The sequence below is a fragment of the Pteropus alecto genome, unplaced genomic scaffold (genome assembly GCF_000325575.1).
Source record: "Pteropus alecto unplaced genomic scaffold, ASM32557v1 scaffold220, whole genome shotgun sequence".
NCBI classification, from domain to species: Eukaryota; Metazoa; Chordata; class Mammalia; order Chiroptera; family Pteropodidae; genus Pteropus; species Pteropus alecto.
Window position 1 is genome coordinate 2,160,728 of NW_006430043.1, and position 15,033 is coordinate 2,175,760.

Below are 15,033 nucleotides of genomic sequence, written 5' to 3' on the forward strand. Positions count from 1 at the left end.
CCCCAGCTTCAGCTGGGAGTAGAAGCACAAAGCATAATGGAGCTGGGCTCTATCTTCTACAGAAGACAGAACTAAGGTTGGGCTGAAAGTCCTGCAAAACCAAAGGTGGACCAAAATCAAGGCTGGACCAAAGGGATCCAGGCCCAGAAGAGCGTTGGAAAGATGGCAAAGGGGACAATGGGGCACTCCCTGAAAATGGGATGCCAAGCAGCCCCAAACCAGGCACAGCTGCTGCTAATGACCTCTGGGTTTCCAGGATTTAATTACCCTTTCCACAAAAATAACTCATATTTAAAAGCAAAGGAAGCTAAGGATGATTTGCATGGTTCTCTTTAATACTGGCTGCGAGTTAATACTCTGGTTTCCTCTGCCCATAACTGGACATGTTATTAACTTCTATTATGATGGGTTTGGCCTTCTAGAGTTGGTGGCCATGACCAGGTATCATTCAAGGGGAAGGCTTTGGATCGGACAGATTTCTCTAAGAGCCCAAAGCCTAGCAGTGTGGGCTCCTGCCTTACAGAGGAACTCGACCCTCACTCAGCCCTTAAAAACTCAGATCTTGAGAGGGGCCAGCATGGGGGAGGGTTGGGAGCCGCCTTTCAGGTTCTAACTCTGCCCCTCTATGGAGCCTGCTATGCATGACCTTAAGCAAGTCACTGGACCACTCTGAGTTCACCTCCCTAATCAGGTAAACCTAAAAAGGATGCCTGATGGTTAGATGAGATAATGCATTATAAAGACCTCACAGGCTGTAGGCACTCTGGAAACGCAACTCAACTCCTTCCCTTCTCCCTAGCAGAGTAGAGAAGGGTACAGGCAGCCATTTCCTGGAGAGGAACGGGTAAGTGTGACACTTACAAGGAGAGGAGCTATGAGCTGAGTTCTGAGAGAGAAGAGAAAATTTTTGCCCAAAGGAAGGCCAGATAAATGCAAATTAATAATAGAATAAACAGAACAAACAAACATTTAGGGAGCTCTTTAAGTGCTAGGTCGGGCACTAAATGTATTCCCGTCCATTATTTCATTAAGTCCTCCTAACGATTCTCAAGATGGGTACTATTTTCCTTATTTTGCAAATGAGGAAACTGAGGCTCAGAAAGTTTATTCATCTGTCCAAGATCATGACAAGAAAATACAGGACTGACTTCAGAGATCCTTGCCGTTCAACACGTACACCCCACACCACGCGAAGATGCACGGATAACTGAGAGCAAGGCTTCCCAGCCTGCAGGATGGTTTCGCGGGGCTTGGGACCCAAGGAGCGGCCGGGTGTGCCCAGCTGCCTAACCCGGGGACTGAGCCAGGAATCCAGTACTACCCCGGCCAAGTCTCGCAGAGTGGCGTAGGGTGCCCGCCCCGAGCCCGTAGCGCAGGGCGGGCTGAGCTGACCAGGCACTTCCTGGCCCCATAAAGCGCGGGCGGGGGTCGAACGCCGTTTTATGGTGGCGGCCGGGCGGTCCGGCCCGCTTTGATTCCCGGTGGAACAAGGCGCGAGGGCCGACCTCCAAGCTCGTAAACGCACTGGCCGCGCGCTGCCTCTCCGGGCCTGCGATATAAGGCTCCGCACAGGCTTCGGGGTTTAGCTCCCGTCACTGCTTCCGCCGCCGCCGAATCATGTCCTGTCTGTCCTCCCGCATCGGTGCCCCCTGCGGGGTCCGCGCCTTCAGCTGCGCCTCCGCCTGCGGGCCCCGGCCCGGCCGCTGCTGCATCACGGCCGCCCCCTACCGCGGCATCTCCTGCTACCGCGGCCTCACCGGGGGCTTTGGCAGCCAGAGCGTCTGCGGGGGCTTCCGCTCTGGCTCCTGTGGCCGCAGCTTCGGATACCGCTCGGGCGGCGTGTGCGGACCCAGCCCGCCCTGCATCACCACCGTGTCGGTCAACGAGAGCCTCCTCACGCCCCTCAACCTGGAGATCGACCCCAACGCGCAGTGCGTGAAGCACGAGGAGAAGGAGCAGATCAAGTGTCTCAACAGCAGGTTCGCCGCCTTCATCGACAAGGTGGGTGTCCTTGATCACACCCTTCCTGAACCTTCAGTTCCTAGGCTGGGCTACTGAAGTGGAGTCAGGGTTAGGAGGGATGTGGTCCAGGTGAACTCTCAGTCTGGTGATGGAGGAGATGGACACACATCCAGGGCACAGACAGACACAGAGCGATGACTACAGGGCAGGGACTCCTCATTTGGTAGCATTTTTATTATATACGACCTCTGTCCAGATAGGCAGGGACCCCACAGACAAGGTGGGTGTCCTTGAGCACACCCTTTTCTGAGCCTGGAGATCCTGGAAGGATCTGGAAATTCCCAGGTCAGTCTCTCTAGAAATGAGGAATGGGGAGTGCTGATATTTTATGTGGTAACATTAGGTGGTACATTAAAGTATTAAATAACATCGAAATACCTGATGAGAAAATTCATCTCCTTTCAAGTATGTTTCAATCTTTTAGATTAAATGGAGAAAATATCATTGGATGCCAACATGTCATTAACATTTCTCTAATATTTGCTACTCTGCCACTGTTACAGAGAGCAAGCCTCAGGTTCAGAGCTGTCTGACGCGAGTTTCAGCTACAACTTAAAATTTTACGATTTTCTTTTATGAATGCAAAGCGATGTTGGTTTTACAAATATGGTGATAATATACAGTTACCCCTCTTACCCCATTTAAGTGTAAATGTTAAGTGAATCCATTTATAGATAAATCATGAGTAAAATAGTACGAGAGAATGACAAAAGCCTGAAGTCCGCCTATGAAGGGTTCATATTTGGGAGTCACTGCCACCCCCTAGTCCAGCCCTTTGAGAAAAAAGACAGGGATATAGGGCAAGAGGACTGCCCAAGTGACTACGGAGAGTGGGTGACAGAGCAGGACTCCAAGCCCGGGCTCTCTCCATCTCTCCAGGCCCCCGGGGCTAGATCATCCAAAGCTTGGGGTCCAGCTACCCCTCTCCTCTCCAGCAGGAGCTAGTCCACCTCAGCAGACTCTGCACCCTGAGTGTGCTGGCATTCATACCTGGGAAAGGTGGCCAGGCGTAGAGCATGGAAAAGCTCCTGGCCCAGGAGCAGGCAGCCTGGGCTCTACGCCCAGCCTCTCCACTGATTTGCTGTGTGATGCTGAGCAGCAGCTTCCCCTCTCAGCCCCAGTGTTCTCCGACCAGAGCTGTGTGGGTGAGTATGTGAGCTGGCCATGACTCTGAAAGGAAAGATGAGAGCCCAGGCAGCCATGAGACTCACCACCGCAGCTCAAGCCCTGTCAACCAATCAGATCACCTGAAATGATTCCATATAATATCAGCGGTCCTGGTTCCCTATTTCTGGAAGTTCCAAACAGGGAATTCCCAGCTGCACTCATCGAGTTGGATGAAAAGATACCAGGGTGAAAGCCAAGGTAACATCTCAACTCCAGCAAGATATATGAGAAATGAAAAATGAGGACAGGGACCTAGTCATGTTTGCTGATGTCCTTCCTGGCCAGCATAGTGCACATATTGTTGCCATTGCATCTCTCAAGTTTCAATAACTGGTGTGCCTCACTTCCCTACAGTTCTCACCTTCCCTACTTTCTAGAACCTCCTCCCATTCACATTACCTGCCTGGCCTTCAGAGACATCTGAGTGTCCAACATAGGAGTTCTGGCCACCTAAGACCACACCCCACCCTCCCCTGTGCTTCCCCAGGCCCCAGTCATCCTGCTTGGTGAGAGCCTGCCCTTCTGACTTCCCCAGTCAGGAAGCCTTTCCCATCTTGACCGTCCAAACAATGGCTCGCCCAGCCCCATTGTTTGGACATAGATAAACATGTCCAAACATGTCCTCAGTGGCCAAAAAGGACCTAGATAAACCTGGAGATGCTCATAGTGAAAGGCTTTCATCCAACTCTCTCTCTCCCACCCTGCTTTACATTTCTTTCCTCCAGGAAGCCTTCCTTGATTGTCACTACCCTCCACCCCTACCTGCCCCCCAGCCCAACTGTAACCCAGCATAGCCCGTATGCCCCCTCATTTTCTCACTCGCCCCACTTGAGCCCACCTGAACAGAACCTCACTCAGGCCTGAACAAGCAATCATGAAATGAGGATACTACCAGTGCCTCCTTAGGCCAGGAGAGCTCAGCAGGGGCCATTCTGTCTACCCCTTGCCTCTGCACACTTTGCTGCTAGTTCTATCTTGACTGCCTCTATGCCTATGCTCTTAGAAGGGCTGGGGATATTGTCTCCTCCCCTCAACTTTTCTCCCACTTCTACACCAGGTGCGCTTCCTGGAGCAGCAGAACAAACTGCTGGAGACCAAATGGCAATTCTACCAAAACCGCAAGTGCTGTGAGAGCAACCTGGAGCCGCTGTTTGAGGGCTACATCGAGACGCTGCGGCGGGAGGCCGAGTGTGTGGAGGCCGACAGCGGGAGGCTGGCCTCAGAGCTCAACCACGTGCAGGAGATGATGGAGGGCTACAAGAAGAAGTGAGTGCATCGGGGAGGAGAGTATGGAGAAAGGAAATGGGATTAATTCAAAGCAGGAAAGATTTGGGTCGCACCACAAGAGGAAATTTCCAGAAGGAAGAAGACAGTGACAGGAAGCCTATGGGGAAAGTTTTCCTTTTCTGGGATGGGAATTTAAACGCTGGAGAGAGTCTGAGCTGCTCCGACTACCTCATCATTATGTGTCTATTTCATTGATTTACTAAACATTTGTTGAGCATCTACTCTATGTTCTAGGTGCTATTTTGGCCCTGAGATTGGGTAGGGGCAAAAAATGTGTGGAGGAGAGGAAAGAGGGTTACCAGAACTAGAGCAGGGTTCCTGCCCCCCAGGAAGTTACAATCCAGAAACAGAGGGAAATGTACAAGGCACCCACCCTGGCCTATATCATGAACGAGGGTCCCTGTAACAGGAAAAGCAGTGAGTGACATGGGTTGATTTGAGTGCCAAGAGGAAAAGGATGGACAAGGTCCCTTCTAGTCTAACATTTTTTGATTCTTTGACCACCTCCAAATGCTCTAGTTCCTGAAATGTGTTTGTCTGGACCTTGATTCTCTCTTTTTTTCCCTCTTCAAATCCCAGCCTATTGACATTCTAGTCACTGAACTTTGTGCCCTTTGTCTCCAGGTATGAAGAGGAGGTGGCACTAAGAGCCACCGCTGAGAATGAATTTGTGGCCCTGAAGAAGGTGAGTGACCCCAGAATACTGTCCCACAACTCAGATCTGAGGGCAGAGGTAGGAGGGAGCCCTCCATAATTCAGAGAGGCTGAGTGACTCCCCAAAATCACATAGCCCAACTTCTCCTCTGTTCCTTTTCTCAAATTCCCCAATGCTCCCTGGGTGACCCTAATGCCAGAGCACACTGTCTGCTTCAAGAAGGGCAATCTTCTCCCCAATCCGAGGTAACTCCCATCTGGCTGATGACTTCCCACTTCCTTTTGCCCTGTACCTGGCAGACAGTAGGCACTCAACAATGATTTGTGAATGAAAGAGCACATGAACGCTACAAGGTGGCTTCATCCTCAGGCTGGCAACAGGTGGGAAATGCTGGCATGAACAGTGCTGTTGTTCCTCACCTCTTAGACTTGACTCGGCACAAGTGCCATCATGTGCACTCTTGCCAAGTCCTTTCGACCACCTCCATATGAGGAAGGCAGGGGTTACTGTGAGGAAACTGAGGCATAGAAGTCAGAGGTCTTGCCTTGGGTCGCACTGGCTTAAAAGGGGCAGAGTTGATCCCTGAGACCTCTTCTCTGCCCACAGATCTAGATTTCTTTCCATGATATTCCAGAGCAGAGGCATCATTAGAATTGACCCATTTTACATTAGATCCTAAGTTTCAGTGACTGTACGAGATGTGGATTCTAGAGGAATCATCCCAGTGGGTACCAGAGGAAGTGCCTGGAAACCTCATCTCCCTCCCTTACCCAAACCTGCTCCTAACCCGTCTAACTGCGTAAAGGACTGCATCGACACCCTGATATCAGACCCTGGGATCACAGGCTGAGGAGAGTCTCCAGGGAGTTTGCCCAGCCTAGTGGGCTACCTCTCTCTGGTGGGGAGAGTTCTGTGTCATATCCCCAGTGATACTCCTGTCCCACCCTCTGCCCTTTAGGACGTGGACTGTGCCTACCTACGCAAATCAGACCTCGAGGCCAATGCAGAGGCCCTGATCCAGGAGATTGACTTCCTGCGGCGACTGTATGAGGAGGTGAGGGACCAGAGAGCAGTGGGGCAGCAAAGAAGATGAATTAGATCTTGGAAAGCACTTGCCACCATTTGGCTTCTGAACCCCCTGCATTAGGGGAGTGCAGAGCAGAGTTGAGAGACCTAAGGCACGTTTACTGTCAGAAAGTGAAGAAGTGTAGCTTGGTGTCTAATCTGCCATGCCCCAGACAAGCTGGTGTTCCTGGTTACTGTGTTGGCAATTATAAATTGAGAAATTTATTTATCACAAATTGATAAATTCTGGTCCCAGACCACAAGGGTCCAGACAGAAGCTCTGACTGAAATCGGGCAGTGGGCCTCAGACATGGGCTCATCTCAGCCTCAGGACTCTGAGTCTGAGGACCATTGAGAGGTCCTGGAGTTTAGGGGGAGATGTCACCTTGGAGGTTGGGGCTTCAGACAGTGAGGCTATGGAGGAAGCAGGGGAAGGGGACAGGGAAGGCCCGTGAGAGGGTGGGCTGCTCAGAAGCAGGTGTTCTGGTTGAAGAAGCTCTTACCACGCTCCTTCCCCCACAGGAGATCCGTATCCTTCACGCCCACATCTCAGACACTTCGGTCGTCGTCAAGATGGACAACAGCCGGGACCTGAACATGGACTGCATCGTAGCCGAGATCAAGGCTCAGTATGATGATGTTGCCAGCCGCAGCCGGGCCGAGGCAGAGTCCTGGTACCGCAGCAAGGTGAGTGCCCAGCACCCGCTTCCCAACAACCCAGCAAGAGGGATACTAAAAGGGCTTTGATGTTTGTCTAGGTGAATGGGCAAGCGAAGGGCAGGCAGCTCTCAGTATGAGGTGATATATGTGCAAGCTGTGGGGCTCAGGAGAATGACATATCTTGTGCCCTATAAGTGTCTCCCCCTCCCACCAGTGTGAGGAGATGAAGGCCACAGTGATCCGGCACGGGGAGACCCTGCGCCGCACCAAGGAGGAGATCAATGAGCTGAAAGAGGCTGACCGCCGAGGTCGAGAATGCCAAGTGCCAGGTACAGGAGACTGACCTGCCCCTCGGTGTAGAAAGAGAAAGGGGCAAGCCTGCAGCAGGGAGTTTCAAAGTTGACACCTTGTCAAAGAGTAGAAAAAGGAGCAAACATCAAGCATTAGGTGAGTCTCCTCCATGAAAAACACTCTCCATTCCACTGAATGGGGGAGGGAGGTTGGGATTTGAGGAGCAGTATGGAGTAGAAAGGAGTGACTGGGATTTTCTTGGTCTTGGGGACAGAAAGGGTCAGAAGAAATACCTCTGGTGTGAGGGGCAGGAAACGAGATTGTCAAACCAGCCCTGCCACTAGCTTACCACGTGATTTAGAGTAAGCCATTTCACCTTTCTGGCCCATTGTTTTCGATCAGTGACCACACATGCCCATGTCCCAGAGGTTAGTAAATGAGTGAAGAAGGCTGTATTGAAGGCACTAGGGTGTGGTAAACTAGAAATCACAAAGGGCAGAGCTAATCGGATCCAACTGAGGCAGGCTCTATGGAAATGCAAGTCCAGTGGGGCCAGATCCTTAGATTTTTCCAGAAGGACCAGGAATCTGGACTGACTTTCATGTTAAAATTCAAAAATTTTAAAAGATACTGTGCCAGCATTTCTGGGAGCACTAATTTGCAACCCCTGACCTCATAAATGAGTGAAGCCCCTTCTTCCTCTGACAATCAGTGGTCACTAGATGCCTGGCCTCTGACCCCAAATCCAGAACTCGAGCTTTAGTAACCCTCCCCTGCCTCCCAGAACACCAAACTGGAGGCTGCAGTGACCCAGTCTGAGCAGCAGGGCGAGACGGCCGTCAGCGACGCACGCTGCAAGCTGGCCGAGTTGGAGGCCGCCCTGCAGAAGGCCAAGCAGGACATGGCCTGCCTGCTCAGGGAGTACCAGGAGGTGATGAACTCCAAGCTGGGCCTGGACATCGAGATCGCCACCTACAGGCGCCTGCTGGAGGGCGAGGAGCAGAGGTAAGGACTACACCTGTGGGGAGGATGTCTCTCCAATCTCCCGGAACTGTGTTTAGAGCTAAGAGCATGTTCCCATATTACTTGCATCTAATTTGCATCCGGATTACTTGAAGGAGAGAAGATGCAAGCTTTGCTCCCCCAATTAATTTTTGTCTCTTTGCTCTCCCACAGGCTGTGTGAGGGCATTGGTGCTATAAATGTCTGTAAGTAATCTATCTATACTGTGGATTCTGAAATAAGGTTTTGGGGTTCCTGGTGAGCAGACTTTTCCTTAAAGGGCCAGATAGTAAATATTTTAGGCTTGTGGGCCATGCAGTCTGTCTCAACCATTCAATTCTGTCATTGTAATGTGAAAGCAGCCACATCCACAAGCAATACTTAACAAATAGACCTGGCTGGGTTCAACAAAACTTCATTTACAAATGCACAACCACAATTTAAAGACCCTAGAAGAACAGAGAAGAATGTGGCGGTGAAAGATTATAACTTAAGTATTTTTGCCTATAGGGAGGGCCTGGGCTAAGTTTATCAAGGATGCTTGAGGTTAGACTGCAGGAAGGAGTGCCCAGATGTGAGGGTGTTTGTGGGGTGAAGGAGGGAACTAGAAATAGAGGGGAGGAGCTCTGAGCAAGAGAAAGGGGCTCTGGTTGGCAGGCAGGGGCCGTCGACTACCACCTGGCACAGGGACTAAGCCCTGTCCTCCTCCTCCAGGTGTCAGCAGCTCCCGGGGTGGGGTTGTCTGCGGGGACCTCTGCGTGTCGGGATCCCGGCCTGTGACCGGCAGCGCCTGCAGCGCCCCCTGCAGTGGGAACCTGGCGGTGAGCACGGGAATGTGCGCGCCCTGCGGACAGAGCTGTGGCAGCAGCCGCTTGGTGCGATTTGCTTAGCGCCTCTCTTTGTGCAAATACCGATCCGCGAGCGAACCGGCCCCAACTCCAGCGGCCTGCCCGGACCTCAAAAAGAATCTGGGCTTAAGACGGAAGGGCTTCGGGAACCAGCCGGCCTGACCCTGCCTACACTGCTGCCTTAATTTCTCGAACCACAGCCCTTCACCCCCACCCGATCCTCCGCTTGTCTCTTCATTTCTTCCAGGGAGGCGGAGCTCCCCGCCCCATGTCTTGGCGGCTCTTCCCCATCCCTTAGAGTCTAAACGACTAGGTTTCCTCGCAGCCCTGTGCAAATATCCAGTCCTGACTTGGGCTGCTGTGGAGGCTTGGACTCCCGTGTCTTCTAAGGGACCGGTTGGCTCTAGGGCCCCTCAAGTGTGGAAGTGCTGCTGGTGTTGTGCCTTCCCTACCCTGTAAACCAGCGCACAGTGACTGAAGCTCTGTCTCCCTGGGGAAAACTTTCCGCAGCTGCTTGGGCTCCCTCTCCCTTGCGCTTGGTCTCCACGTTTTCAATAAAGCTCACGGGTCATATAAATCGCACTGGAGACTCCCTACGCGCCTCTGTGTGACACACGTGGACTTCCGACCCAGTTTTTACCCCCGTTGTATGCAACAGAGGAGCCGTTCTCTACCAAAGAGGCAGAGAGGGCTGCCACAGGTGCCACATTCCTACATTCTGAAGTGTGCAGGGGCATGGCCCCGCAGACCCAAAACCCAGACACACAGAACAGAAGGAGCTGGCAGGGAAGTGAGAAGGACAACAGGGGAGGGCCTGGCTCTCCTGACACCTTGGGTGGGGACCTCATCGCTAGGGCTGTTGGGACATCAGTAGTCCACTTCTTCCACTCTCTCACTCCAGCCCCATCTCAACATGTGAAAATTCCTAACCATGGGATCAAATATAGACGTCCCCAACCCCCAGAAACCAAACACTCCCTTGATAGCCCCCTACCCCACACACGTACCACCATCACACCTGGGGATGGGGGTCCCAGACACAGAGCCTTCCCATCTCCTCCCCAGTACCCATCATATGTGCTGCTATCCATCTTGGATGGATAACCCCAAGCATAGACCGTAAAAACAGCCCCCACACTCAGTCACATAGACCCCACATCAGACACCTGACACATAGATGCCCCGTCAAGTACATTCTTAACACACATATGCCCCAACCCCCAGGAGTCTATATGCACAGCCCATCCCTCAGCCCATGGACCCAGGCACAGAACCACCACTAGGAACTCAGAGACTCTGGGGGACCCCTCATCCCAGCCCTCTCCCAAGCACACTCAGACCTTCTCCCACCACCACCCCCACAGAACTCCAGACCCAGAGGGCCTCCTCCAGGGCCTCAAACACACTCACTGCCCAGGGCAGGAAGGGCTGAGGGCAGCTGGTCTGAGAGTTGGCTGTTCTACCAGGAAACCAGGGTGGGGGAGGGCTAGCAGCACAGGAGCGGGGTTCAAACAGCCCTTTCACCCCCCTCAAAAAAACCAGCGCCCACTTCCTGGCAGAGCCAGAACCTCCCTGGGGGTATCTCTGGGCTTCTTGAGGAGAGGAGTTGGAATGCCCAGGGAGGGAGCCAAGGCCTCACAGTGGATAAGAGCCAAATTCCTTAGATCAGCACCCCCGTGTCAGCAACATGCTTTCCCAGTCTCCTGCACAAGAGGCTTCCAGTTATCGGGGCAGACCCTGTCCTCTCTAGGGCCCCTCCTCCCCACCCCGCTTCTCCACCCAGCAAAATGAAGCCAGGATACTAGGTGCCAGGCATGGGCTCCTCCAGCCCTCGGAAAGAGGCTGTTTATTGAAAGCTATTCTGACATCATCTTCCAGACTGCTTTGCAGTCTTGGGACCAGGAATAGGACTAGGGTGAGAGTCCTCTTGTGACTATAGGGGGCGGGGGTATGGCTCTCCCCACACCCAGGGCTCAGTTGAGGGTACTCCTGCGAGTGGCAGACGTGGTCCTGATGGAATAGGCCTTGAGAGTCCCAGGCCCTCCGCTGCTTGAGAATTTCAGGGCATTGCTGCCCATGGTTCCCCCGAAGGTCAATCCACCGCCACCACCTCCAGTGGTGTTCACTACAGCTAGAAGAGAAGACTCCATCAGCATGAGGCCCACAACTGAAGGACCATCCCTTCACTACACCCCATGCTCCTGCCATAGCTGCCCTTCTTCCCTTCACCTACCACCTCCTTTCCCACCACCCACCAGGGGCCAGCCCAGAAGAAGCCTCAGACAGCATGTGTATGTGTGTAGGGGGGGGGGGTGGATACTCCACACATGTCCCTTGCCCCATCTTGCCCTCTCACAAGGGTTCCCTAGGATATTGAGTCTGGCTGGATGGGAGCTCCAGGGTACCTGCTGGAAGCTATTAAAGGGAAGGAAGCTCCCGGTCCCTAAAGAGCCAGGTCCTCAGGCCAATATACCATCTCATAGACCCTGCCCAGTCTGGACAGCACAGGGGGTGGGCCAAAGCCAAGGACTTACAGATGTTCAGGGCTCCCACTCCATTTCCGTCCAACCTGGGGGCAGAGTAAAGACTTGTGAAAGCGGCTCTTTCCTCGGTGCTAGAAGAGGCCCTCTCAGGAACCCCCACATCTAGTCCCCAAGCAGTATTGGTGTTCCTTCCTGTCCCCACACTTCCAGCCTTCCTTCATCCTTGTTGAAAAATGAACAAGGAGGAGTGGGGGGCAGAGTTCACTTAGGCCCTCCTACCTACTGGCTATATGACCTTGGGAATGTCTCAGAGCTTCCATTTCTTCACCTATAAATAGGGTCTAACTCAGTACCAACCTCACAGAGTTGTTTGTGAAGGTTAAATGACATAATTTACCTAAAGCCCTGGGCACACAGGATTTGGTACATGGTAGCTGCTCTTATTATTATGTAGTAGCTGCCTCCCCTAACCAGATCATAAAAATCCTGAAAATCAGCTATATAGCTTACTGATTTCCTGTTTCTCCAGCTCCAGTCTGGCATGTAGTAATTAATATGTGTTGAAAGAACTCGTGTATTGTAGACTGAGTGAATGCAGCTCCAGCTGAGACTGAGGTGGGAACGGGGAGGAAAAGTGGGGTGGCTTCAAGCAGCCTGTGGGGCTGAAAACACATCTTGCACTGGAAGTTCAAAATCCACCCAAGACAGCTGGGTGTGTTTGCTTCGTGACGTTCATCCCTACTGTGGCCAAGCCCTTGGCCCTGGGGATGAGTTTACTCTGCAGTGGGGAGGGTACACCTTACTTTTATGGAGGGAGTGAGGGAGCCCACCTGGCCTCAGCAGCCCCAAGTCTAGGAAGAGGGCAAAGCAAAGGCAAAGGTCAAGAAATGGGTCTGCTAGGAAGCTTCCAGGCCCCTTATTCAAATAGCTGAGAGGTGAAACCAGTCTGGAAAGAGAGGCGGGAAGGAGGAGGAAAGTTGGCACTTATCTTTGTGAGAACGAAGTGCTGGGAGTTGCCGGCAGTTTTGTTTTTGTTTTTTGTTTTTGTTGGGGGTGGTGGGTAGCCAGGCTGCAATCAGGCAGCAATTTCATATAAGAATTTCTAGTACAAAGCCTAAAGAACTCAAAAGGAAGGGACTTGAATATCTCAGGCTCTCGTGATTTGTGCGATCTTTCTCTTCTCATCCTAAATAAATATTTGTTTTTATGCCTAATTTTATATTTGTAACTCTGTATTCTAGGAAAAAAAGATGCCCCAAATTGTATGAGTTTCTAAGACCATAAATCTTAGATGGGCCCCTGGGAAGGGCTGAGGGGTTAAGGGATAAAAACAAGGTGTCCATCTCCACATCCCCTAAGGGGTCGAGAGAGGACAGTCTCCTCTCAGAGAACCAGGATCTAAGCCCAGATGATAGCAACCTGGGAGGAATGTCACCATCCCTGAGCTTCGGCCCCCATATCTACCCACAGGAGAAAATGAATCAGGCTCCACTTTAAGCATCCTGCAGCTCTGATTCTGTGAAGAAGAAAGGCCCAGGGTCTGCATTCCCAAGAAAGTGGGGTCCTTGCACCCATGGTGGAGGAGGGTGCAGAGAGAGGCATCTTGGCTGGGACGGTTGGGCTCAGGGGCTGCCCTGTGCCCCAGATCAACTGCTTTCTCTTCCCAGAGGCCTTTGTTGTTCAATTCATTCCCACAGAGGTAGGTGCCAACTTTCCTCCTCCCCACCTCTCCTTTCAGACTGATTTTGGCATTCAGGCACTCTGCTTCCAGTACTCTCTTATTCCCCACCTCCTTCTTCTCCACTCCATTCATCCCCATCTTCTCTCCCCAGCCTTCTGGAATAATGCTCAGAAAAAGTTCTTCATAAACTCAGCATTTTATGAATTCGAGTTACTAGTCTCTGAGTGTTTCCTTTGCAGACGTTTTGTCTCCTCACCCCCTGGGGAGAAGCATGCTCCCCGAGGGCAGAAACATGTTTTACATGTTATCTATCTCTGTGTTAGGTTCCAACAAGCCAAGCCATGAGGAGTTCTACCTCCAGGCCTTTGCCCACGCTGTTCCTTCTCACCCTCATCAAATCCTAACCTCTCCCCAAGGCACAGCTCTAAAGCCTGTCTGTTGACTGAATGAATCAACCAATCCATCAAGGTGAGAATGAAGGCCAGATTTCATGGACATAGATTCCATGTCTTTCACGAAGAGTTCCCTACAAAACTAACCCATCCCAGCCTCCTCTCGGGCTTCAGGGGAGTATACAAATATCTCTGGGGACAGGGGAAAATTAACCTCCTACCACAGTCAATACCACATGACTTAGCACTTTATATAGTAAGAAGCAGCCTGGTGTTATAGAAGATGCTTGAACGAGGAATCGGCAGAGACTGACTATTGACTGCACACTGGCCCTGTTCCTTCAACGAACCATAGTTTCTCCTCTGTATCAACAATACCTGACCTGCTTACCTGAATGTGTTCTAAGGATCAGATAAGAAGACCCTGCTAGTGGCCACCACACCCGTGAATGGGCTGTTCTTACTTCAACTTTCCCACTGTGCCTTATACTACAAGGTCTAGGTCATTTCATCAAGGGCAAAGAAGTAAGCATCAGCTGCACCCTCCTTGTCCCTCCCACCTCCAATGCCCTGAAGAAGAGGGTACATAGGAAATGCTTGTCGAGGAAGAAAGGTCACACCCCAGGCTCCACTGAGCCCTGTGACCTCACCGGCTCTCCTCGCCCTCCAGCAGCTTGCGGTAGGTGGCAATCTCAATGTCCAGGGCCAGCTTGATGTTCAACAGCTCCTGGTACTCTCGAAGCTGCCGGGCCATGTCCTGCTTGGCTCGCTGCAGGGCAGCCTCCAGCTCCTCCTGCTTGGCACGTGCATCCTTGAGTGCCAGCTCCCCATGCTCCTCAGCCTCAGCGATGGCAGACTCCAGCTTGGCACGCTGTGAGTAGTAGAGGAGCTGTGAGGTGGAGGCAGCACTCGACAGTAACTGCCTTCCTGCCTCCTCATCCTGCAGCGAGCATCTGGGCAATCTGCTTACTGGGCTTCATTGGCACCAGCCTATTTCCCCAATTACCAAAGGATCCCAAGGGTTAAAAACAAGGGTTCTCATATCCAATACCTACGTTCCAATTCTGTCTTACTACTTATGAGATCTTGGAATGAATCAACCCTTCTAAGCCAAAGTCTCCTCTTTTCTATAATAGCAATAATCACAGTGTCTACCTCATAAGGACATTGTGAGAATTAAATGAAGTAACACACAAGTCCTTGGCACAGTGTCTAGCACACAGTAAGTGCTTAATAAATGCTATTATGGAGGAACTCCAAAGCCATGGGAGCCAGGTTGAGTCCCCAGATTTCAGGCAGCTGATAAGAACCAAAAATCGCCTTCAAAACAGGAACCATATGGGATATAACTCTAAAAGCAACAAATGAGCAGGACAAACAAACAGAGACTCATGGACATGGACTACAGACTAGTGGTTACCAGAGGGCTATAGAGTAAGTGGTTACTAGTGGGGTAGGGAGGAGGAGGGGTGGGTAGAGA

General features: G+C 51.9%; 2 protein-coding genes across 2 annotated transcripts in view; one reads left to right on the forward strand and one right to left on the reverse strand.

Annotated features, from left to right (window-relative positions):
- Positions 1-1,617: 1,617 nt before the first annotated feature.
- LOC102892550 (keratin, type II cuticular Hb1-like) lies at positions 1,618-9,759 on the forward strand. Its single transcript, XM_006904605.3, is given in 10 exon segments — positions 1,618-2,001; positions 4,247-4,455; positions 5,101-5,161; positions 6,090-6,185; positions 6,719-6,883; positions 7,071-7,144; positions 7,146-7,185; positions 7,932-8,152; positions 8,324-8,355; positions 8,864-9,759. Coding segments are annotated over 10 exon segments (1,458 nt in total). The 3' UTR covers positions 9,040-9,759.
- A 1,044-nt stretch (positions 9,760-10,803) lies between these two features.
- KRT7 (keratin 7) overlaps positions 10,804-15,033 on the reverse strand; it is a 14,582-nt gene continuing 10,352 nt past the window's right edge. The window contains exons 7-9 of the mRNA XM_006904569.3: positions 14,204-14,424; positions 11,532-11,566; positions 10,804-11,128 (exon numbers count right to left, since the gene is read on the reverse strand). Coding sequence (XP_006904631.1) covers positions 10,971-11,128; positions 11,532-11,566; positions 14,204-14,424 — 414 coding nt within the window. The 3' untranslated portion in view covers positions 10,804-10,970. The remainder of the gene's footprint in view (positions 11,129-11,531; positions 11,567-14,203; positions 14,425-15,033) is intronic.